Raw genomic sequence first — 26,174 nt, 5'->3', positions numbered from 1 at the left:
CCAACATCAAAGTCTTTTCCAATGAGTCAACTCTTCACATGAGGTAGCCCAAGTATTGGAGTTTCAGCTTCAGCATCAGTTCTTCCAATGAACACCCAGGACTGATCTTCTTTAGAATGGACTGGTTAGATCTCCTTTCAGTCCAAGGGATTCTCAAGAGTCTTCTCCAACACCACAGTTCAAAAGCATCAATTCTTCAGCACTCAGCTTTCTTCACAGTTCAACTCTCACATCCATACATGACCACTGGAAAAACCATAGCCTTGACTAGATGGACCTTTGTTGGCAAAGTAATGTCTCTGCTTTTCAATATGCTATCTAGGTTGGTCATAACTTTCCTTCCAAGGAGTAAGCGTCTTTTAATTTCATGGCTGCAGTCACCATCTGCAGTGGTTTTGGAGCCCCCAAAAATAAAGTCTGGCACTGTTTCCACTGTTTCCCCATCTATTTCCCATGAAGTGATGGGACCAGATGCCCCGATCTTAGTTTTCTGAATGTTGAGCTTTAAGCCAACTTTTTCACTCTCCTCTTTCACTTTCATCAAGAGGCTTTTGAGTTCCTCTTCACTTTCTGCCATAAGGGTGGTGTCATCTGCATATCTGAGGTTATTGATATTTCTCCCGGCAATCTTGATTCCAGCTTGTGCTTCTTCCAGCCCAGCGTTTCTCATGATGTATTCTGCATAGAAGTTAAATAGAAGGGTGACAATATACAGCCTTGACGTACTCCTTTTCCTATTTGGAACCAGGCTGTTGTTCCATGTCCAGTTCTAACTGTTGCTTCCTGACCTGCATATAGGTTTCTCAAGAGGTAGGTCAGGTACTCTGGTATTCCCATCTCTTTCAGAATTATCCACAGTTTATTGTGATCCACACAGTCAAAGGCTTTGGCATAGTCAATAAAGTAGAAATAGATGTTTTTCTGGTACTCTCTTGCTTTTTCGATGATCCAGTGGATGTTGGCAATTTGATCTCTGGTTCCTCTGCCTTTTCTAAAACCAGCTTGAACATCAGGATGTTCACAGTTCACATATTGCTGAAGCCTGGTTTGGAGAATTTTGAGCATTACCTTACTCAAAGTAATGAGTAAAGTACTCATTGAGATGAATGCAATTGTGCAGTAGTTTGAGCATTCTTTGGCATTGCCTTTCTTTGGGATTGGAATGAAAACTGACCTTTTCCAGTCCTGTGGCCACTGCTGAGTTTTCCAAATTTGCTGGCATATTGAGTGCAACACTTTCACAGCATCATCTTTCAGGATTTGAAATAGCTCAACTGGAATTCCATCACCTCCACTAGCTTTGTTCGTAGTGATGCTTTCTAAGGCCCACTTGACTTCACATTCCAGGATGTCCGGCTCTAGGTGAGTGACCACACCATCATGATTCTCTGGGTCATGAAGATCTTTTTTGGACAGTTCTTCTGTGTATTCTTGCCACCTCTTCTTAATATCTTCTGCTTCTGTTAGGTCCAGAATGTGGTCCACTGGAGAAGGGAATGGCAAACCACTTCAGTATTCTTGCTTTGAGAACCCCATGAACAGTATGAAAAGGCAAAATGATAGGATACTGAAAGAGGAACTCCCCAGGTCAGTAGGTGCCTAATATGCTACTGGACCAGTGGAGAAATAACTCCAGAAAGAATGAAGGGATGGAGCCAAAGCAAAAACAATACCCAGTTGTGGATGTGACTGGTGATAGAAGCAAGGTCCGATGCTGTAAAGAGCAATATTGCATAGGAACCTGGAATGTTAGGTCCATGAATCAAGGCAAATTGGAAGTGGTCAAACAGGAGATTTAGTTCTAGGAATCAGCGAACTAAAATGGACTGGAATGGGTGAATTTAACTCAGATGACCATTATATCTACTACTGTGGGCAGGAATCCCTTAGAAGAAATGGAGTAGCCATCATGGTCAACAAAAGAGTCCAAAATGCAGTACTTGGATGCAATCTCAAAAATGACAGAAGGATCTCTGTTCGTTTCCAAGGCAAACCATTCAATATCACGGTAATCCAAGCCTATGCCCCAACCAGTAACGCTGAAGAAGCGGAAGTTGAACGGTTCTATGAAGACCTATAAGACCTTCTAGAACTAACACCCAAAAAAGATGTCCTTTTCATTATAGGGGACTGGAATGCAAAAGTAGGAATTCAAAAAACACCTGGAGTAACAGGCAAATTTGGTCTTGGAGTATGGAATGAAGCAGGGCAAAGGCTAACAGAATTTTGCCAAGAGAACGCACTGGTCATAGCAAACACCCTCTTCCAACAACACAAGAGAAGACTCTACACATGGACATCACCAGATGGTCAACACCGAAATCAGATTGATTATATTCTTTGCAGCCAAAGATGGAGAAGCTCTATACAGTCAGCAAAAACAAGACCAGGAGCTGACTGTGGCTCAGATCATGAGCTCCTTATTTCCAAATTTAGACTTAAATTGAGGAAAGTAGGGAAAGCCACTAAACCATTCAGGTATGACCTAAATCAAATCCCTTATGATTATACAGTGGAAGTGAGAAATAGATTTAAGGGACTAGATCTGATGGATAGAGTGCCTGATGAACTATGGACTGAGGTTTGTGACATTGTACAGGAGACAGGGATCAAGACCATCCCCAAGAAAAAGAAATGCAAAAAAGCAAAATGGCTGTCTGGGGAGGCCTTACAAATAGCTGTGAAAAGAAGAGAAGCGAAAAGCAAAGGAGAAAAGGAAAGATATATGCATCTGAATGCAGAGTTCCAAAGAATAGCAAGGTGAGATAAGAAAGCCTTCCTCAGTGATCAATGCAAAGAAAGAGAGGAAAACAACAGAATGGGAAAGACTAGAGATCTCTTCAAAAAAATGAGAGATACCAAGGGAACATTTCATGCAAAGATGGGCTCTTTGCTGAGTAACCATTAATTTTCTTATCTTCGATTTGTTATTTGTGTTTAGTTGTTGAATCGTGTCCAACTCTTCTGCGACCCCATGGACTGTAGCCCACCAGGCTCCTCTGTCCAGGGGATTTCCCAGGCAAAGAACACTGGATTGAGGTGTCATTTCCTTCTCCAGGGGATCTTCCTGACCCAGGGATCAATCCCACATCTCCTGCATTGGCAGGTGAATTCTTTACCAGTGAACAACGTGGGAAGCTCATCTTCAGTTTAAACATGTATAAAGTTTATTTGGCCATCTTCTCTCCCCTATCAGTCCTTCAGCAAGGTAGGAAAGGATATCTTATTCATCCTGGTTCCCCCTAGGTGCTCAGTGCTTGGCACAGGCAGGAGCCCAACAGATGTTCAATTAACTCCATGCATGTGTACAACATGGGGAATGCAGTGAGTAGTTTATAACAACTGTAAGTGGAATATATCCTTTAAAAATTGTGAATCAATATTCCCTGGTGGCTCAGCTGGTAAAGAATCTACCTGCAATGTGGGAGACCTGGGTTCAATCCCTGGGTTGGAAAGATCCCCTGGAAAAGGGAATAGCTACCCACTCCAGTATTCTGGCCTGGAGAATTCCATGGACTGCATAGTCCATGGGGTCGCAGAGTCGGACACAAAGGAGCGACTTTCACTTCACATACATACTGTACAGCTATAATATACAATATTGAACATCAACTATAGTTCAGTCAGTTCAGTCGCTCAGTCGTGTCCAACCTTTTGCAACCCCATGAACCGCAGCACGCCAGGCCTCCCTGTCCATCACCAACTCCCGGAGTTTACTCAAACCCATGTCCATTGAGTCGGTGATGCCACCCAACCATCTCATCCTCTGTCGTCCCCTTCTCCTCCTGCCCTCAATCTTTCCCAGCATCAGGTTATTTTCAAATGAGTCAGTTCCTCGCATCCGGTGGCCAAAGTATTGGAGTTTCAGCTTCAACATCAGTCCTTCCAATGAATATCCAAGACTGATCTCCTTTAGGATGGACTGGTTGGATCTCCTTGAAGTCCAAGGGACTCTCAATAGTCTTCTCCAACACTACAGTTCAAAAGCATCAATTTTTCGGCGCTCAGCTTTCTTTATAGTCCAATTCTCACATCCATACATGACCACTGGAAAAACCATAGCCTTGACTAGATGGACCTTTGTTGGCAAAGTAATGTCTCTGCTTTTCAATATGCTGTCTAGGTTGGTTATAACATTCCTTCCAAGGAGTAAGTGTCTTTTAATTTCATGGCTGTAATCACCATCTGCAGTGATTTTGGAGCCCAGAAAAATAAAGTCAGCCCCTGTTTCCCCATCTATTTGCCATGAGGTGATGGGACCAGATGCCACGATCTTAGTTTTCTGAATGTTGAGCTTTAGGCCAACTTTTTCACTCTCCTGTTTCACATTCATCAAGAGGCTCTTTAGTTCTTCTTCACTTTCTGCCATAAGGGTGGTGTCATCTGCATATCTGAGGCTATTGATATTTCTCCCAGCAATCCTGATTCCAGCTTGTGCTTCTTCCAGCCCAGCGTTTCTCATGATGTACTCTGCATAGAAGTTAAATAAGCAGGGTGACAATATACAGCCTTGACGTACTCCTTTTCCTATTTGGAACCAGGCTGTTGTTCCATGTCCAGTTCTAACTGTTGCTTCCTGACCTGCATACAGGTTTCTCAAGAGGCAGGTCAGGGGGTCTGGTATTCCCATCTCTTTCAGAATTATCCACAGTTTATTGTGATCCACACAGTCAAAAGCTTTGGCATAGTACAATTAAAAACTTAAAATCTATTCAGATACATAGAAATACAGATGTGGAAGCACCTATAATATGTATATTTATTTGTCAGTCAAGCACTTGTTCATTTCTTTTCCCAAGGGCTTACTAACATAATCCATACAGTCTTAAAGTAGGAAGCAAAAATCAAAATCAATCAATGAAACTAAATAAGAAGTTAGCCTAAACCAAGTAACGCACCTTTATATAGAACCAGTTTTAGTATTTTATGAATAAAGATATTCCTCTGCACTTGAAAAGTGGCGCTTTTCACGTATCAGCTATGCCTGTTATTACATATCATTATCAGTATTGTCACCTATCAGTATTAGCCTAACCGCAATCAGCAGGATGTCACCTTGCCTCCAACAGCCCACATGCTAAGTAGTCACTATCTTTTACAATCACTGAAAACCCAGGCAATAGCACCATGCAAATCTGTGTTCCATAGAGCTTAAAGTCACCAACAATTTTGCATAAAAAACTGAATTTCCTTTTCATGCACAGTTCTCACAATCAATTCAGATTATTTTTAATCTGGAGCCCCACGAAAATTGGTTTCCTTTTCACTTCTGAAGAAAGCTGAGGTTTTACAGTTCTTACACCCTCAATGATAGCAATATAAATAGCTATGATAATACACTACCATATTATTTAACATAAGTTTAATATGTTAATATGATACTATATTATTTAACATAAGTTTCATATGACTTAAGGACTAAATAAGGATCCAGATCCAAATCCTTGCATATTTGGGGGTCTTTGTGACTCAGAACATATTTTAGATGCCATGAGAAATAAATCTCTTAAATGCCCAATCTGTTCTTCCTAGTTGGCAAATTACTTGTGCACAGCTAAAGATCTTAATTTAGGCCTCTTTAGGACATCAATAGCAACATTATCATAAAAATGAAACCCCTTCCCTCCCTCTCTTGCGCTCCTGCTCGGTGCCTTTGAGCCTCACCCACAATTCCCACTGCACTCTTCCCATTGAGGTGCATTTCCTCTATTTAATACCTTCATGAGACAAACACCCTGTCGCTACTCCTACAGTGAACATGCAGGTCAAGCTTCATGTTTCCTGGGTCTCAGGAAAGCAGTGTAATAGCTGAGGTCCCAGTACGCTTCTGGTCCCCCAAAAGCCACCTTCACTCTTAGCACATTCCTAGGAACTTGACCTGCTCTCGTCACAACTGTCCTTCTTCCTTCCAGGGTGCAAACAGCCAAGAGGCAAAAGACTGTTGAAGGAGAACACCAACACAAGAGCTCCCTGGGTCCTGTCTGCGCTCCTTTTCCCTCTAGGCTGCACACTCTCCGAGGACAAGGTTTATCTCAATGTTTATCCTTCAGAGTCTATTTGAGTACATTGATGACCAGAGACAACTGGGGATCTAGTGAACATTACAGCGCAAGAGATTAAAAAATGGTATTAACAACAGGGCATTTTTGTCTGCTAATGTCATTGTTAAGTAGCCAAATAGAAAAAAATGCCTCAAGATCTGCTAAGATCCCAACTAAAGGATAAACAAGAGGAGCTGAATCTCAGGAGGCTCCAGGGCAAGACACCCTGGCCTGATAATAGAGAAGATCACGAGGAAGCCTGGAGCAGAGGAGACTGGGCTCCATCTGGCCTCTGCCCCTCCTCTCCCAAAGGTCACCTCTGATGGAAATGAGCTCCAGGGCAGCACCAGGCCAGGCTCCAGAGCAAAAAACCTGGTCAGAAAGGAGCTTAAATCCCCTGCAGGCTGGTCAGCGTCCCCCCACGTCACACAGGTGACACTGGGTCAAGACCATGAAGAGGCGGGCATCACAGGGGGAGTCCAGGTCTCCTGACAGGGAGTATGGGGCTCACTGGGGCATGCTGGGAGGATGGGGGGTAGGTGGGTGGGGCTTGCTTTAAGACACCAAGACGCCAAGTGGTAAGCAAAGAAGTCAGGACTCTTCCTGGTCATTTCCAACAACTGAAGCTATGGGAGAGGACATCTGTGATTCTCTCAGATTCTGGAAGCTATTCTGGACCCCTCTCCCCAATATCCACCAAAGGAGCCCATCCCCACCATCCCACCTAGACAGTCTCCAGCAGGTACACCTGATACAGTAACTGGAGAAACACATTGTGTCAGGAATCTCAGCCCATCTCGGGTTTAAGTGGCTTCAAGTTTTAAGTCCCCTGCATGGATCACAGCCTTGCTGTGGTGAAGGGGCTTGCATGACTCAACGAAGCTGTGAGGAGACAGTACCTGGCATGCTGCAGACCATGGGGACACAAAGAGGCGGACAGGACTGAGGGACTGAAGAACAACAAATTTGATGCATTAATTGGCTTCTGATAAATTAAAATTTGATGTATTAATTGGTTTTTCACAAAATCACCTACAAAGAAATCAGTAGAGTACACACATTCTTCCATTTAAAAAAAAATCATAAAATAGTTATTTCTGTTCTTTTGAAAACAAATAACCAACATTCTCTCAGAAGGTTTTCTTCCAAGAATAAAAAAAATATTAAATGGCTATGAACATATTAAAAGACTGGAGAGAAAAAAAAAAGTTAACCTCAGAAATTAAATACCCTGTAAATTCTAGCTAGTGTAATGGTTTATAAATGAATGTAATATACTATAAATATTATGGCACCTCTGCTATCACCATAGGAACTCTGCTTTCTACTTAAGAAAACAGCAATATGTTAGAATGACAGATTAAATAAATTCTCCAAACAGTATTACAAACGCAACTTTCTGTAATGATATAACTTGAACAAACTGCCATTTATAGCTGAATATTTATTTTAGCCAAGGGAAAGCAGCCTGAAAGGTAAAATGACCTAGATTAACAGAGTTTATTATTCTACATTAAAGAACTTTAGATTAGTAGGTCCAGGAAAGGTTTTTTCCCTCAAGCTACATAATTATTTTAACCAAAGTACACCTAAAACTATGATCTTATATTCCTTAAAAAATATTATTTGACTACTAAATTAATTCTTCCTTCATCAATAAGTTTCTATTGAGATCTTTTTTAGATTAATCTTGTCATTCTGGCTTTTTTATTTCTTTCTCTCTGTCCTAATATTCCTTAAACCGAAATGAAGAATGTATTTCTTGGCTTATGGAAAAGTGAATGTCAATCACCCATAAACTGGCTTAGGACCAATGAAATATATAAACGGGAAAGAGATCATGGTACAAATAGATGTTTCATATTCTGATATTATCTGATTACCACGGTCTGTAAAGATATTTGATGAAATGCAAGAGCAAACAAGGTAAATTCAATTATTTCCTGTGATCAGCGGAAAATACATTGGATCAAGAGCCATAAACTGGATCTCACTCCTGTCTGTAATACAGACTGTATGACCACAGACAAATCAGTTAACCACAGCACACCTTATCTTCCTCACCTGTAAAACTAGGAAGCTGGAACAGACAACCTCTAAACTACCTTTTACCTCCAAAACAGTATGATTTCTACCAACCCAGAGAATTCATGGTACTTTCCAGAAAGGCACATAATGATTTGAGTTAACCATTTAAAAGTTTCTGAGAAACTCAAATTTTAAAATGATATCTTCTGACAGTCCCTGCCATCTTATCAAGAAAAAATGTCAGCTATCAGCCAGGTGACCTTAAGTGAGTCACTCGATTTCTCTAGTCTGCAGTCGCCTCATCAAAAAAGAAATTAAAAAAAAAAAACAACAAAAACTCACTATCCCAGTCTGTCTAACTAGATTTTCCAGAGGCCCAAGCAAGATGTTCTTTGGAAAGGATTTCATAAAACTGCCAAACGCAAGATTTAATTATTTAACATGGGTCTCCTTCCTCCTTGAACATTCAAAACAGAACTCTTAACTGGTTGACAGTATTTCTGCTACCAAGATGCACGTGTATATCTTATTCCAGGAACACATTTTACATTAAGGTGCACACGTATATAAACGTTAAGAGGTACAATTTTCAAAGAGTACTAATTTGAGTGTCTTAAATGAAGCACCAAAATTTTCCTTCTATATTCATTACTTTTTTCTTGATAATTATCTATTCACTTATGAAAGCTAGACAATTAAGAAACATTAGAATATATAAAGAACAAGTCATATTCCCTTTTCATGCATTTTCTTTCAAAATTTCTCTTACCCACAGGTTATTTCTTTCACAACTGTGACATGCCTATTAATGTTTCCACGTACTATTTCTTTTTCACCCAACATTATAATTTTCCAGTTATAAGTTCTCCTGAAGGAGCTCTATTAGAGTTATATGATATTCCTTTAGGATGCCCTCATAAATCACAAAAGCGTGTACTATTGGGTATATACTGTGCACCAGACCCTATTCTAAGTGTTTTTTATGCATCTTCTCACTTAATCACCACAAACATCTACAAGAAAGTGTCATTATGATATCCATTCCTGGGGTCAAGAGATTGAGAAAGCAGGGCTTTCTCTGAAGAGCTGAGTCTAGGATCTCCTGAGCCCAGGTTCTTATCCAATATATCCTACCACCACTTGTCACAGAATTACTCCCCTATTAACAGAACTTGGGTATACCAGGGTATTTCCTATGTCCCAGAAGTCAGAGACTAAACATCTGATATTTAACTTATTCCTGAAACAAGAGCATAGTTTAATTTTTTAGATTAATCATCATTTTTGCTTTTTGTTTCTATCTGTCCTCCTTCCTAATGGACTTCCCTGGGGGCTCAGAGAGTAAATAATCCTCCTGCCAATGCAGGAAACCTGGGTTCATTCCCTGGTTCAGTAAGATATCCTGGAGAAGTAAATGGCAACCCATTCCAGTATTTCCTGGCAGTTCAGCTGGTAAAGAATCTGCCTTCAATGAAGGAGACTCCAGTTCAATTCCTGGGCTGGGAAGATTCACTGGTGGAGAAGGGATAAGCTACCCACTCCAGCATTCTTGGGCTTCCCTGGTGGCTCAGCTGGTAAAGAATCCGCCTGCAATGTGGGAGACCTGGGTTCAATCCCTAGGTCGAGAAGATCCCCTGGAGAAGGGAATAGCTACCCACTTCAGTATTCTGGCCTAGAAAATCCCATGGGCTCGCAGAGTTGGACATGACTGAGCGACTTTTACTTCCTGGAGAAGGAAATAGCAACCCAATCCAGTATTCTCGCCTGGAAAATCCCATGGATAGAGGAGCCTGGTGGGCTACAGTCCATGCAGTCACAAAGAGTTGAACACAAGTGAAGTGACTTACGGAGAAGGCAATGGCACCCCACTCCAGTACTCTTGCCTGGAAAATCCCATGGACGGAGGAGCCTGATAGACTGCAGTCCATGGGGTCGCTGGGAATCGGACACGACTGAGTGACTTCACTTTCACTTTTCACTTTTATGCATTGGAGAAGGAAATGGCAACCCACTCCAGTACTCTTGCCTGGAAAATCCCATGGACGGAGGAGCCTGATAGACTGCAGTCCATGGGGTCGCTGGGAATCGGACACGACTGAGTGACTTCACTTTCACTTTTCACTTTTATGCATTGGAGAAGGAAACGGCAACCCACTCCAGTGTTCTTGCCTGGAGAATCCCAGGGACGGGGGAGCCTGGTGGGCTGCCGTCCATGGGGTCACACAAAGTAGGACACGACTGAAGCGACTTAGCATCAGCAGCGGCAGCAGAAGTGACTTAGCATATACCATAATACTTCTTCATCAACAAAATAGTGTTTATACTTTAAAAAGTGAATAACCTATATACACTTTTTATATATTTTTTTAACTCTTCATGGTAAAGAACTTTCCTTAATCTAGATGACAGAATGTGTATTTTCTCTATGAAAACAGTATGTGAATCTGTAAATACAAAACAGTTTGAGAATAAACTTCTCGTGGCCAATGGAGACCGTAGGCAGTTCACTGACATTTGCTTTCAGATTCAGTTTCAGATTAACATTCAACAAATGTTAATCTATAATAAATTAAGTGGGCATGTCTCTAACACACGCACTGACCCAACCAGCCTCCCTAAGCAGACATACCCAAGCACTATCTTAACTGGATTTATTCCTGCCAACTTCAAAGAAATGGGGGACAGGGAGATTCCAACACACCATTTGGCATTAGAGTCCTGATCAGACTATAAGTCTCCTGGCCTTCAACTTGCTGATAAGAGTTAAAGGAGTCCATTCAAGAAAAAGTGACAGAGATGTAAATGAAACTGAAAAAAACTTCCTCATCCAAGTACTCTTGATGATTTGCAGAACTGATGATTCTAGTGATAGAAAAACACTTCCAGATTTTTATTCTTTGTGTTTTTGTTTTGCTCTCAGATAAACGAGTTACCAAATACCTAACATAAGAATCAGATCACTGTGTCGTTTTACACACTGGAGTTCAACAGAGTTAGTGAAAACAAACTGCCCTAAAAAAGGAAATTAACCTTACTTGTATTAAAATGTGTTCGGGTCAGTTCAGTCTCTCAGTCGTGTCCTACTCTTTGCGACCCCACGGACTGCAGCACGCCAGGCTTCCCTAGCCATCACCAAGTTACGGTTAAATTAAACTGTGTAGCCGCTCTCAAAACTTATGCAAAGGTCATACAGGTGTACTGCCAACCGCTTTTTCCTAAACTAAAGCAAAGGGCCAGCCCCAAAATGATGCATTCTTACTTACATGAATGTTATCAAATCTATCAGGCGGCAATGAGAAACTAATGATACAACACATCCTGTACATTAGGAAAATTAACCTGGCGGAGGGAGATAGGCTGGAATGAAATAAATAGAAATGGGTTGCAGGGGAGACAGACAAATTAGGGGCGATGGGGAATCAAAAAAAGATTTTAAAACAAAACATGTCAGATGTAGAGACTTTAGGAATCTTTCATTCATCAAAATATACAGTTATTGCTGTTTAGTCACTCAGTCATGTCCAACTCTGCAACCCCATGGACTGCGGCACTCCAGGCTTCCCTGTCCTCCACTATTTCCTGGAGTTTGCGCAAACTCATGTCTATTGAGCTGGTGATGCCAAAAGTACTTTTATATACATATATATATATATATATATATATGCATAACTGAATTACTTTGCTGTGCACCTGAAGCTAATACAACATTGTAAATAAACTACATTTCAATAAAAATTTTAAAAAATATATGTCTATTGCTGCTGCTGCTGCTAAGTCACTTCAGTCGTGTCCGACTCTGTGTGACCCCATAGACGGCAGCCCACCAAGCCCCGCCGTCCCTGGGATTCTCCAGGCAAGAACACTGGAGTGGGGTGCCGTTTCCTTCTCCAATATCATGGAAGTGAAAAGTGAAAGTGAAGTCGCTGAGTCGTGTCCGACTCTTAGCGACCCCATGGACTGCAGCCCACCAGGCTCCTCCGTCCATGGGATTTTCCAGGCAAGAGTACTGGAGTGGGGTGCCATTACCTTCTCCCATATGTCTATTGAGCCCCTGCTAATTGCCAGGTACTGGGGAAACCATAGTGAACCAACAGGCCAGGGAGGGAAACAGAGGTGACACAAACGTATATATCCGTCAATATATAACTTGTGTTAAGGGGTACAAAGGAAAGAACAGTCTGGGTGGATAGGCAAGGCCTCTGAGAGGCAAGGACCTGCAGGCACAGTTCCAAAGACCCAGGCGGGTGGCCTGGCCATGAGGAAGGAGGCAGGGTGGTGATTTCTATACGAGGCAGGGGCAAGAGCTCTTGCCAAGGCCGTGGGGTACGAGAGAGCCTGGCAACCAGAAGATGGAAAAGCCGGGCTGGTGAGCAATGCACAGGTGGTGCCTAGTAGGGAGAGTGCCTTACAGTCCAGGGAAGAGGCTCCTAATCCCAGGGCAGCAGGAGGCAGTGCGGGGACCGGTGTGGTGTGCAGCGCGCTCAGTTGTGTTCGACTCTTTTGTGACCCCATGGACTGTAGCCCACCAGGCTCCTCTGTCCATGGAATTTTCCAGGTAAGAACAGTGGAGTGGGTTGCCATTTCCTATTCCAACTGGTGCGTTAGGAATTCAGAACTGAAGTCCTAGGGATGGAGTAAGAGTGAAAGCAGAGACCAGAGAGGAAGGGTGTTAACCAGCAGGGGCCAGAGGAGAGGCAGGAGCCGGAGAACGGGGTGGCAGGCGGCAGCAGCCCGGAGCGCGGCTCACCACAGACTTCCACTCTCCAAAGGCCCACAGGCAGGACCGGGCTTCCCTGCCCTCTGCAGTTGGGAGTGTGGCCAAGAGATTTGCTTTAGCCAACAGAACATAAGCCAAAGGGATGGGTGGAAACCCAAGAACCTATGAGGGAAACCCCACATGCTTTCCTGGCACAAGAAAACCCACCTCTTTCAAGGCAGGGGCCATCTCATCAACCCAGATCCCAAGATGTGGACAACGTGGTCCTCAGCCACCCGCAGCGGAAGGGCCGCATGAGGGAGAAACAAGCCTTTCCATTTCAGACCGCTGAGATGCGGGAGTCATCAGCCCATTCTGACTGATGCAGAAATAAAACGTGATAGATGCCGTGACGATAGGATGAGGAAGGCAAAAGGAGGTGAACAGAAGAGACAAAGGAGGAATCAGAGATTTCAGAGTTGGTGACTGTGCAATGATGCCTCTCACTAAAGAAAACAAGTACGCAAGAAAGACGGCTGGTTTGGGACGAAAGGTGACGGTTTATGATTTCACAGATGCCAAATGTAAGGGATTGGTAGGACAGCTGAGTACGTATGTCAGGCAAGTTAGCAGAAAAGCAGCTCTGAGCTGAAGGGGGGGAATCAAAACTGAGATAAAGATTTGCAAACTGCAATGAAGGAACCCAGCTCCTTGCAGAGTCAAGGGAAGCGATAAAATGTTATGAGCCAAAGGAAGACAAGGAACTCTTTAGGAAGGGTGGTGAGGAGCAAGGGGACGGAGGAGCCAGAGGAGAACCACAGGAGGGGGGCGGAAGGGGTGCTGAGTGGTACCAAACGGTGCAGGTGACAGGCTTAAGGGGTGAGGACTGAGACTCTGCCCCACACTAAGGGCAGAACCAGGCTGCGGGGCCACAGCCTGAAGTCACCCCGTGGTTAGTATTAAAGCGGTAACAGAACCCAGGCCCCCGAACTTGACCACAGGCCTCACTGCCTCCCAACATGATCAGGGAAGAATTTTCTCAAGTCATTATTCTTCTAAAACTAAACTTCATGGCATCATAAACAACCCAACCCCACAATTCATTTAGACTACTGTTAAGACCTTTAGAGAGTTTGCAGTGGGTCGGTGGTTTACATTTTTTGTCCTGAACCCTCAGCACTGTGACTTTAGATGCTGTCATTTAGGTGTATTTCAGTCCAGTCCTCAGGGGGAGTTCCTACACTTGTTTAAGAACTGAGCCAAAGAATGGAGCATGTTAAAGTTCTTGATACATATAGCCCAGCTCAAGTAGTCATAGCATTCATCACGTTAAAAAATCTAGGAGACATAATTCTCATAGAATGCCATACGAATGGAACTATGAGATGAGGCGACCCTGCAAACAAAAGTGCCTGGCTCACCCATCCTTGCAAAACCTTCTCTATCTTTGCAAATTTATCGGGCAATGATAGCATCCTGTTTTAATTAGTGTTTCTGTAATCATTGGCAGGGCTGAACTTTTTTTTTTTTTCCTGTTCTTTATTGGCTAACTGTATTCCTTTCTTTAAGGAACTACCTATGAATGTCCTTTCCTATTTTTCTTCCGGCATATTTTTCTTTTTTTAATTGAATCCTAAGAGCTGTCATTATATTTTTTTAAAACTTAACACTATGACTGAGATATAGATATACAGAAGAGGACAAATACTGTTTCTAAGCTTATTATTGGCTTTTAAATTTATGGTGCTTGTGACACAGAGAACGTAGGTTTGAGTGTTTGCCTGAGGAGGCAGGAGGCAGGGTGGTGAGCAGGGACACGTGGTCTGAAGCCACAGTCCCCAGGTTCAAGACACAGATTCCCCCACTTACAGCCTCTGACCTTGAAATGACTTGACCTCCCATGTGTAAAGCCCTGACACATATCCTAGGACACAGTAAGTGCTTAGTAAGTGCTGTCTCCAGATTCATTTAGTCAAGATGAGCAATCTTTTATTACAATATGAGCTTACCTTTGTTAAGCACTTACTATTAAGTATCTTTACACACATTAAATCTTTTAATCTTTATTTTAAGAACTCCCTGCGATAATAATACCCAACAATCCCAATTCTCAGATGAGTAAACTGAGACTTAGTGAAGAAACCTGATCAAAGTCCTCAGCTCATCAACGGCAAGGCCCTGAGTTCACCTCCCAGGCCCAGGCCAAACTGGTTTTGTCCTTTACTTTCATTCTTCAAAGAAACCCCTCTCTACCCTTACATGATTATTCATCCGTGTTTTATGCTGTTTCTTTGACTTATTTTACGTGTGTCTCTTACATGTAGTTATCACTTATTTCAGTATGTGATATATAAGGTGGGGTCAATACTTTTCTGTGACATAATTTACTCAGTGGTGTACCCACCATGTTTGACTTACTGCTCACTCGTGTGTACCCTAAAAGTTGACACACACAGAGGCCCATTTTTGTTCTATGCCAAAGACTTCACTTTGTGTCCTTAGGACTGTGTGACACAAAACTGTCACATAATTTACCCCCAAGATTACGCAGAGGGAAAGATCTCTAAGAAGAGTATGTTCAGGGACTGGTTTGAACCTCTTTCCTAAAATAGGTTTCAAAAAGACAAGAAGAAAAAACGTCTATTTTATGATCTGTTCTCAGCCAGTCATTGAAAACTGTCCTCCAAGTTAGCAACTGTATTTCTCAAAACTTCTCTCCCTTCCTCCTAAACCTTACCCTTCCCTGCCCAAGCTGCTCTGCTCCCTCTTGGCCTAGCCAGGCCTTCGAAGTATGTGCTTGGTCTCTGCCTCTCATTCTTTTCTGGGAGAAAAGTCTCCCTTGTCTCGGCATCTCCCAGGTCCCGTTCAGTTCCTCACAAACCCTTTGCTGAGTGTATCAATTCTCTGTTACGTCATCTTTCTCTGCTCCTTCTTAGCATGTGTTCCTTCACATGTGTTTGATGTGTTTCGGCCTACTGCTATCCTTGTGTTGAAGACTGACCTGTCCACCTGCTGAGAGTTTAGATCATAAACCCTTCAAGGCAAGAGCCTGCTCTAAACAACAGCAGATCCTCAGCACCCAGCAAAAAGTCCTAGCACAGAACAGGCCCTCGACAAACGTGGATAAAGGTTTCACAGTTCCACTCCTCCCTTTTCAAACTCAAGGCATTACAAATGCTCTCCTGTCTCCCAATATTCAAATAGACCAGAAACCAAAGAAACACACACCTGTTGTTGATTATCGAGTTGGAGATGGGCCTTCACCCTGCTTCCTGTATGCTGGGACATTTCTGTTGTTGGGACTCCACCAGAGGGTGGAGAAAGACGGTGAGGTGAAGCCCAGGCCAGTCCAGTTACCGATTTACTATCCTATCTGATTTAAAATTACAGCCAAAATGAAGTTTTACGTTATCTGGGGATTTCAAAGAACACCACTCCTCGGGTCTCAGGTTACCTAGGATCATACTGAACTGGGAGGGTGAGAAGGGCCCCAGGGCGGCACTCCGGAGATTATCATGCCTGTCTGTCCCCCTCCAGTTACACAAAGGGAACTGTGGTGCCGGCCTAACTTGGTTTTACTTCATCTCACACTGCAGGGTTCTCGGATGCCTGTGGAATGGTGTCACCAGCAGGGACTTGATGGCGAAGGAGGGCCTCAAGCTGGGCACGCTGAGATAAGATCGGCAAGGAGGCCAGGTGACTTGGGCAGCGATACCCAAGCGCGTGGAGCTGCCAAACCCACATGAAGGGCCCCGTCCCAATATTCACACAGATCTTTCAGAGAAAGGATATTTTTAGGCCCTGGGTGGTATACTTCCTTAGATCTAGGCCATTACGATGCTATCTTTAATACATCTGAAAGGTCCAATCACTACTCAACACTGCTCAGGGAATTATTTCTAGTTTTTCTCCTCAGCTTGCCTATGATCTGAACGTGCTGCCCTCCTGACTGTGCTCAATCACGGAAAGCTGATTCTGGAACTGTGACGCTTCTTCTTTCACTACCCAAAATCATAAATGACATCTTCCACAGTTAGGAACATTACAAGTAGCAGTAGCTCTACTGCTCTTATAAGAGTCAGACACAATTCAGTGACTGAACAATGACAACAACACCTATAAAAGCATCTTTGAATCGAAGCCTGTTGGTCGGGAAAGGGACTCTAGAGCAATCTAGAACAGCTTCTCATTTACAAGAACAGGAGCCCTGAGGTGCAGAGAAATTGAAGGACCAACCCAGGGTGACTTAAGTACTGGTAGGATATTGACTAGGCACCATTTAAGAGCTTTACCCATATTGCTCACTGAATCCTCTCAATAACCATGGAAAGTAAGTACAAATACTATCTCTGCTGTGCTACACGTGAGGAAACTCACCAAGGCTGAATTATGTGCCTAAGACTGCACAGGGCAGAGCTGGAACTACAGCCCAGGTGCTCTGACTTCACAGCCCACGCTCTGCACTACCAAACTTCTCAGATTAAAACCCAGGACTCCCGACTCTCGGGAGGGTTCACTCTGTCATTACTAATTCTAAAGCTCATGAAAGAACAAACCACATTTGAAATGGCCAGCAAAACTTTTTAGGATCCTGATGAGAACAAACTACCACCATTCAAAGATGTTTCTGAAGCACACTGGGAAGTCTGAAGAGTATTTCAACAGATTATTGCTAACTTTGACATAATGGCATTACAGTTATGTGGGAAAATATACCTATTTTTAATAATATGACTTAGCAACTAAACAACAACTGGGTATTATATGGATGAATGATGGGCACCATAGAACTCGCAATCACACAAAAATGGTGGGGGAAAGCGGGACAGTTAAAGCAAGTTTAGCAAAATCTTGATAATTACTGAATCTGGTTGATGGATTATGAAGGTTCATTATGATATTCTCTCCACTTTTTTGCATTTTTTCCCAAGGTTTACAAATTAATATCATCTTTAAAGGCCCACAAACCTGAGCCTATAAACAGTGAACCTATCAAACAAACAAACAAAAATCTATGAGTACACCTTATTTGTTAATGGCAGCCTTTATCACCCACTGAATTATTTAATTCTGTTGTTTCTGATGTCACAGCCATTCAGCAGTACTAGAAGCATGAGAAGAGCTAGTTAAGTCCATACTCGGTGTTTTTCTTTCAGTCAATCTACAGAGTTGCTATAGGAGTCAGCTAGGTAAGAAGCATTTCCTGTGTGCTTACTATGCTATTAGCACCGACTCGGGCTGCCAGAGAGAGCAGAGTGTTACCTCCATCCAGGCTGACCAGTGCACCCTGGGATTCCAAACCCCGGGCTGGTTGCTGCTCTGCCTCCTGCAAGGATCTGGGCACCTTCTTAGACCTTCCTAGAACTAAGCCGCGACAGGTGCACCTGCTGTGCTTCCTGACAGACACGGAAGCAGCAAGAAGCAGCAGGTGGTGGCAGAGGTCCCGGCAGGAGGTGAGGGGGGTGAGGGTGATGGGTAATTTTTAGTATCTGTAAGTTATTCCAAATTCTCTCCATACTGCAAAGCAGAACCACTGCAACGCAGAACCACTGCAACGCATTTCCCTTTTAGCCCGGGAGCCGTTCAAAGGCCCAAGGAGGCCCACTTGACTTTCCCATATTTTGAGTTTGTTTCATCAGACAAGCGGTTGCAGGTGGACATCGCTACGAGTTGAGACATCAGCCAAACGTCTGACTGTTCATGCTTCAGGGTGTCCAGGGAACAAGAGATGTACTGTACGTGTCGTGAGATGGAACACAGCAGCAGCATGTCACACACAGGAATGGATACTACTGGGTCACTATCAGTAGGCCAGCCCCCTACGGGAAAGGCTGCTGAATTCAAGGACTGCTGCACAGCAGTGGTGAGCAGTGTTGTACTTAACCTAATGGCTTGTTAAATTAGAACCTCCTTTTCAGTCCAGGTCTGTCTGCAGTATGGAACTCATGATTTTATTTATTCTTCTTTTGATTCAAATTTCTAATAGTGGGATATTATTAGTGCCCCCAGTTAAAAGAACTAAGTTTCCTTTCACAACAGAACAGGATGCCACAGATGTTTGTGGGGTTTATCCTTAACATACACATGTTGGCAAAAGTCAGGAAGATGCAGGATATACTACTTAGGCCAAAGCAATGAAAGGCAGGAAGAGATCCCAGGTTTTGGTCATTATCAATTCCCGCTTTACTCCTTATCATCAAATGATCAACTTCAGTAAAAACAGAAAAACAAAAATTCCTTATTACTGAACAGATTGGAGTTTAAGGAATCTAGAGAGAGCTGTCAGAGCCATGGAGAGAAAAATAAAACTGAGCCAACTAGCTATGGAAATCAGTGAAGCTTCATCTCCATTCTCCACAAACATCACTCATGTCATTCTGCGTCTGGCCAGGAAGGGCATCTATCTGCCACCAAAAGGATAAGCCAGGCCCTGTGTTAAGGGACCCAGCAATCCACCAAGACAATACCCCACACACAGCCCCACGAAGCCCTAAGAATCACTTCCAAGGCCCAACAAGCACAAGTCACTCAGCCACAAACAAGCCCCTTCCAAGAAAACAAACGCCAGAGCCCGGTGCAAGGAACTGCTTAAAGTGTCCAGCTACCCACGAGGGCACGCTGCTGCTCAGACATCGCTCCTCTCTCGCACCGTCCAAGCGATCAGGGCGTACTGCGTTTCCAAATACAGCAGGACCAAGACCGAGTAGTCGAAAAGTTGATTTAAAACTTCATCTTCCTCACACTCAGAGGCCTATGTTCAAAAGACTTTCTGCTAGGACCAGATTAATCCCCGGGGCAGCTTGCTACGAATCCCCCAAATCGTAGTCATTTGCACTCTTGCGGAAGTCACCAGCGATTCCTAGCAAGCCTCTTAACCTTTCGTAAGAGGCGCTCAAATCTCAGGATGCCGGCTAGGGAGAGGGAGTGGAAGAGAGATTGCAAAACCCCTGCCCTTCTGGGGTTCAGCCCACCCAAAGGGGGTCCGCGGGGCCGTATCCCACCCTGAGTGTCGGACTGGAAGAGGAAGCTCCCACATCCATTCCCCTGCGCCCCTCCAGGCCACAGGTGTCAAGCACCCACCCCCCCGCGACCCCCCGAAATAAGGGAGGAGGAGAAGGGTGGGGTGGGAGGGATGGAGGAAAGGAGAGAATAAATTCTCAGTTGGTAAACTTGGGGTTGGGGGGTGGGGGCTGGAATGAAGGAGATGGCGATTTCCCTCCAGGAAATTTCCCAGGAGGGAGGTGGGCAGCAGCGGGGAGAGGACCCACGGGCGCAGGGTGGAGTTGGTGCCCTCTCCAGTATCTTCCCTTCTCCCCTGTCCGACACCCGCCTCCTCCACCACCTCTTAATCCTGCAGACCCAGGAGGGTCGGTGGCTCTGCCCCAGCCGGGTCGACTTAGAGGAGCGCGAAGGGGGTGGCCGCCCGCCCTCCCGCCTCCCTCCGCGGTCCCGCACTCACCAGGAGCACCGAGCCGCGCACCACCTCCGACACGCTCTGCCGCAGCTCGGCCGCCGTGCCGGGCTTACTCAGCCCCCGGGTGAACTTCCGAGTCTCCGCCGAGGCGGGGAGCAGCGGCGGCTGCGACATCCTTGCCGCCGCCACCGCCGCCGAGCCTGCTCCTGCAGTCCGGCCGGGCCGCGCCGCCGCCAGGTGCGCCCTGGGCGCTCGGCCCGGCCCGCCGGCGACTCTCCCGGCGCCGCCGCCCGCCCGCTGCCCCCACCGCCCCGCGGCTCGCCGCGCGTCCGGGAGGCGCAGCCCGGGCCGCGCCCTCCGCTGGATGTCACGCCCCGAGCCGCCCCCCCACCGTCCCTAGGCGTCCGGGTCGCTAGTGCTCCGAGCGGCGCCCGGGTTCGCTAGGAAAGACCGTGCGTGTGGCGGCGGCGGCGGCTCCCCCATGCCACCAGCCTCGCTCGGCGGCAGATCGCCGGGCCGCCTCCTCGGGGCGGGGTGTCCGGCGCGGCGCGGGGCGGGGCGGGGCGGGCGGGGGAGGGGCCGACGCGGCGGGACTGCGGGCCCCCGCCGACCCCGGGCTGCTCGCCGTCCCGGAGCCCTGGCGGGGCAGGTGGGGACCCCAAGGGGAGGGGAGTAAGAAGGGGTGGGGGCGCCTCCTCCCGGGTCCGATTACTCCCCTGAGCCGCACGTCCGAAGACCCCAGGCCGGGCCGTGCACCCCGCCGGGAGGGCGCGCGACCCCGGGGCTGTGGCGCCAAGTCCTCCCGGGGGCCCGCACCTGTACGCGGGGACTCCGGGCTCCCGGCTGGCGGAGCCGCAGCATCCCGGGGACCGGCAGGGGTCGGGAGAGGGTGGCACCACGTCCCCCCGGGGCCGCTGATGGGGGGACGGAAGTTTCAGGAAAGCGGCCTGTGAGCGGCCCTCGGGAGAACACAGGGCGGTTGGCAGCCCGGGCCGGGCGGAGCGGGACTGAGCGCCCCGGGGCCGAGGAGCCGGCGAGAGCGAGAGCCGCACGCACTTGGCGGGGGCGCTTCTCCGCCTCCCAAACCCCTTTCGGCCCCCAGAGGCGTCGCGCGAAGCGTGGACGCCTCCGCGAGCCCAAGGGAGGGGTCCGCGATGAGTCACGCAGACCCTGGCCGGCCGGGACCAGCTGCTGCGTCACCGTCAAAACTTCTGAGCCTCGCCCCACTCCTCTGTAAACGGAGGGCCGCAACCTGCCCAGGGGCTGAAGTGACACGGCGAGAGCCGTCGGCCGCCCCCCCTGCTCCGCGGCCCGGCCGGACCGCTGGGCGCCAAGCCCGGGAAAACCCAGGAGCGCCGGCCTGCGAGCCCAACGTGACCCCGGGAGCTGGCGGCCGCGAGCAACAGCCGCGGCTCTGAGGAGCTTCCTCATACCCGCTGTTCCGGCTTCCCCATTCCTAAGGGGATCCCCACCTCTTCTCTTATTTCTGAGGAAACGTGGAGCACCCTAACTGACCCTCCTGAGGTGAGGGCTTGAGTAGAGGGAGGCATTTGCGTAGCGCCCACGGCGCATGCTCACTGTTATGGTTTGGAGGCGGGAGTTTGGATTAAGGAAGGCTCTGCTGATTGGTCGATCTGCGCGGACCACGCCTATCGTGTGCCTGATGGACAGCTCCTCACCTGCGCGCGCGGTGGAGGTGTGGACCCCGCCGTCAGAGGAATCCCTCCCGCGCCGGTGTGGCCTCAGCGCATGGAGGCCTCCTAGCCGTCGTCAGCCAGTGAAGGAAGTCGCCAGTGGCCTCCCACCCTGCTCGAAAGCCAAACACTGGCCCAAAGCAGAATCTTAAATGTGGGAAAACTACTAATCTAGGGTAGAAAGCAAAACACCACCGTTCAGGACTTAATGGGCAGGTCTGGTCCATGATAAAGTCTGGAGTTTTCGGCATGCAGTTGGCACTCAATAAATGTTTTTGCTGGATCGGATTGTTCTCCCCGTGTCTTGAGACGCGGGATGTAGCACTACACGTGAGCCTGACAAGCTGGAAGACAAAACAATAACGTGTGAAAATAATAAGAGCAATTACACACTAATCTATTTCCTCTGCTGTGTAAAGCCTAGATATTAACCAGGCTGCTCGTGTTCCAGGGGAGCGCTGGGTGACCCCAGAGGCAGAAGGCGCAGCTTCACGCGGAAGCCTGCGGTGTCTGGTTTCACCATGCACATCCCCGGTTTGTACCGCTGAGCTGCATGGGGTAGGTTAGTTCACTTCTTACTTCTTCTTACTGTTAGAAGCTGGTCTGAGAAACGTTAAGTTTTCCCTTTGAGCTTCTGACACCTGAAGAAGTTTCCAGATAGCACAGACCTTTACCCCTACTGAGTTGCCTTGGCTCTCTAAATCGCATCTACTTCCAGAGAATGCAAATAATAGATTTTATTCAATTAAAAACAACAGAAACGCACAATGTTGTGCAGCTTTCTTTCTTTTTTCTTTTTTTTTTTTTTTTTTTGCTTTGTTCTGTTTAAGAAATGGATGAACACAGAAAAGAGCATGTATCTGGAAAGTGAAGAGTATCCATTTCTACCAGTCCTAGAAATGCTTACTGATTCATTATGCTCTAGAATTGGCAGATTTTCATTTAGGAAGCAGGGTTGAACTGTAAGATGCTGCCAGTAGTCACAGACAATGTCTAAACAAGAACAAGTTCTGACAGAGAAGGAGGAATGGTAATGTGAACTAAGTCCAGGAAGGCTGATTTTTCCAGCGACCCAGAGCAGAGCCTCTTCTTCCTGGTGAAGTTAACAAATGGGGCATTTATTAGGTTTAAATTTGAGCAGAAATTTCATCCTTCCTGTTTTGGGTTGAACTGTGTCTGCCGCCCCCCACCAAGAGCTTTCCTTGTGGCTCAGCTGGTAAAGACTCTGCCTGCAATGCAGGAGACCTGGGTTCGATCCCCGGGTTGCAAAGATGCCCTGGAGAAGGGCATGGCAACCCACTCCAGTATTCTGGCCTAGAGAATTCCATTTACTGTATAGTCCATGGGGTCGCAAAGAGTTGGACATGGCCGAGCGACTTTCAGTTTCACTTTTTAAGACATATTGAAGTCCTGACTCCAGTATCTGCGAATGTGACCTTATTTGAAAATAGGGTCTTTGCAGATGTCATCAAGTTTCAGTGAGGTCATACTGGACCAATATGACCAGTGTTCTTATGAGAAGAGGAGACACAGTCAGAGACACACAGCAAGAAGGCCTGAGATTGGAATGAAACATCTACAAGTCAAGGAACACCAAGGATTGCTGGCAACCACCGGAAGCTTGATGAAATAAAGGATTCTTCCTTGAATCTTTGGAGACAGCATGGCCCTGCTGATACCTTAATTGGATTTCTAGTCTCCAGAACCATGAGAGAATAAATTTTCTTGTTCTAAGACACCCAATTTGTGATGCTTTATTGTGGTACAATAGTCATCGGAAACTCACACACTTACCAAAGGCTGTTTGTCATTTTTTGTTTTTAATCCCCACCAGAGTGGACCTAGAATTGTGTGAATTCTTACTGCATCAACTCCTGGAGAGAGGCAGTCATACCTTTATTGAAGGAGGCACATCAGGTCAAGGTTGAAGATCCTGCATGGAATGGGGAGGGATGCTGTTTAAGGTGTGGTGGAAGCTACATCTATCTACTTTAACTTGAGGGGGTAACCCCATCTTTGTTTCACCAAAACTGTAGGAAGAAAGCCATCCTTTTTGTTGAGGATCATACTAGTAGGTACTGGAAATGAAATATAATTCAAGCCAGTTTTGAAGATTTGCATATAAGTGACAGTACAACATCCAAATATTTATAATTTAAGCATTATCCACGTTTTAATAATAATCTCTTACTGCATCATTTCTTGTTAGGTTAGCTTTAGGATCTGTGTATTTCTTAATGATACATAATTATTTTAAAACCTCTAGGTTATCCTGAAAGAGCACATCTGTGAAAATGAAATATGAGGTCCTTATGAGATCACTGAAACCAGAGTTTCTCAAACTTTATTGTGCATAAAAATGACCTGGGGATCTGGTTACACTACAAATTCCAATTCAAAAGATCAGGTGTGGTACCCGAAATCAAACTTCAGGAGATGATGAGTGACAGAGAAGCCTGGCATGCTGCAGCCCATGGGATTGCAAAAGCATCAGACACATCTGGGCAACTGAACAAGAATGACAACCCGAAATCAACAGCTCTAACAAGCTCCCCACTGATGTCAAACTCCTCCCCCAGGCGGATGCTGCCGGGGCACAGAGCACGTTTTGTGAGCGCTGAGCATCTAGACTTCCCTTTCCAGCAGTTTGGCAAACCGAAGGCCCTTAAAGCTTCTCCCCTTTTAGAACAGTATGGAAGTTCCTGAATAAATAAAAATAGAGCTACCATATGACCCTGCAATCCTACTCCTGGGCATATATCCAGAGAAAAGCAGGATCAAATAGGATACATGCACCCCCAGTGTTTTTTGTAGCAGTGTTTACAATAGCCAAGACGTGCAAGCCACCAAAATGTCCATCGACAGAGGAATGGATAAAGAAGATGTGGTATATATATACGATGGAATATTACTTGACTATAAAAAGGAATGCATTTGAGTCCGTTGTAATGAGGTGGATGAACCTAGAGCCTTTTATGCAGAGTGAAGTAAGTAAGAAAGAGAAAAATTGTGCTAAACCACTCAGGTTTGAGTGTTGTTAGTTACAGCTACATTGAGAACAGTCTGGGGTTTGGGGAAAGAGAATGGAAGGAGGTAAACCAGGGAGTAGTAGTTTAGTCGCTAAGTCGTGTCTGACTCTTGCGACCCCATGGACAGTGGAGCCTGCCAGGCCCCTCTGTCCATGGGATTCTCCAGGCAAGAATACTGGAGTGAGTTGCCATTTCCTTCTCCAGAAACCAGGTAGGTGGCAACAACCCAACCAGAGGGAACCACGACAATGTCTATTAATTTATGCATAAAAAGCATCCTATGCTTCTGAAAACCTACTCATAGTCTAGTGGAGAAGACCCCTCTGTAAATATAACTGTGATCCAACGGATCAGGAAGGTGGGACCACAAAGGAGAAACAACCAACTTGAGAGGTATGAGCCAGGGGCAGTTTCTCAGAGAACAGGAAGCTGGAACTGGTTGCTCTGCCTGGAGGCTGCCTTGTGACCATTGTCTGAACAACTTCGGCAGAGAGCACCTGAGGCACGTTAGATTTGCATGATAATGTTTGAAAAACACCATCTCAGGATCTGTCTCACGTCATAAATGATCAGTCATTACTAGCTATTAAATAATTATAGGATATTTCAAGAAATTGTCATCAGAGCTGTTTACTGTGCATCCAGGGAGGGTCCAGATTGTGACATAAAACTCCCTACCCCAAGACTAAGCAGATACTTTCATCACCAAGTTCTGCCTCTTTTTGAATTAGTCTCAGATTTTCCCTCCTTTTCAACTGTTCATCAGCAGCACTTTTGCTCTAATTTGTGAACATGGTTCATAATCTCCAAAGGTTGACTGACACCAAAAAAGCAATGTTTGTTCATCTCGTTTTTTGTTCTGCAGCGTGCAGTCCAAAACGACATTAATATTCTTTGTAGCAGTGTGTATTGCAAAGTCTAAGTTCGTCATCATTTCATAAAAGAGAGCTGGGGAAAGATGAGGAATGAAAATTGGCTTTAATATCATTGAATCTCAATAACCTGTGATTATTGCTATACTGCTGCTGCTGCTAAGTCACTTCAGTCGTGTCTGACTCTGTGCGACCCCATAGACAGCAGCCCACCAGGCTCCCCCGTCCCTGGGATTCTCCAGGCAAGAACACTGGAGTGGGTTGCCATTTCCTTCTCCAATGCATGAAAGTGAAAAGTGAAAGTGAAGTTGCTCAGTCGTGTCCGACTCTTAGTGATCCCATGGACTGCAGCCTACCAAGCTCCTCCATCCATGGGATTTTCCAGGCAAAGTACTGGAGT

General features: G+C 45.8%; 1 protein-coding gene across 4 annotated transcripts in view; it reads right to left on the bottom strand.

Moving 5' to 3' along the window:
* The window catches only part of DOCK9 (dedicator of cytokinesis 9), a 284,352-nt gene extending 263,883 nt beyond the window's left edge, over positions 1-20,469 (bottom strand). For 3 of the 4 annotated variants that reach the window (XM_044927115.2, XM_044927118.2, XM_044927122.2), the window contains exon 1: positions 20,225-20,468. In XM_044927115.2, coding sequence (XP_044783050.2) covers positions 20,225-20,353 — 129 coding nt within the window. In that variant the 5' untranslated portion in view covers positions 20,354-20,468. Of the gene's footprint in view, positions 1-20,224 lie in introns of all 4 variants that reach the window. The other variant, XM_044927109.2, reaches the window with a different exon arrangement.
* Positions 20,470-26,174: the final 5,705 nt, after the last annotated feature.

The sequence above is a fragment of the Bubalus bubalis genome, chromosome 13, assembly GCF_019923935.1.
Source record: "Bubalus bubalis isolate 160015118507 breed Murrah chromosome 13, NDDB_SH_1, whole genome shotgun sequence".
NCBI lineage: Eukaryota > Metazoa > Chordata > Mammalia > Artiodactyla > Bovidae > Bubalus > Bubalus bubalis.
Note: the sequence above shows the minus strand (reverse complement) of the source record. Positions and strands in the feature narration are given on the sequence as shown.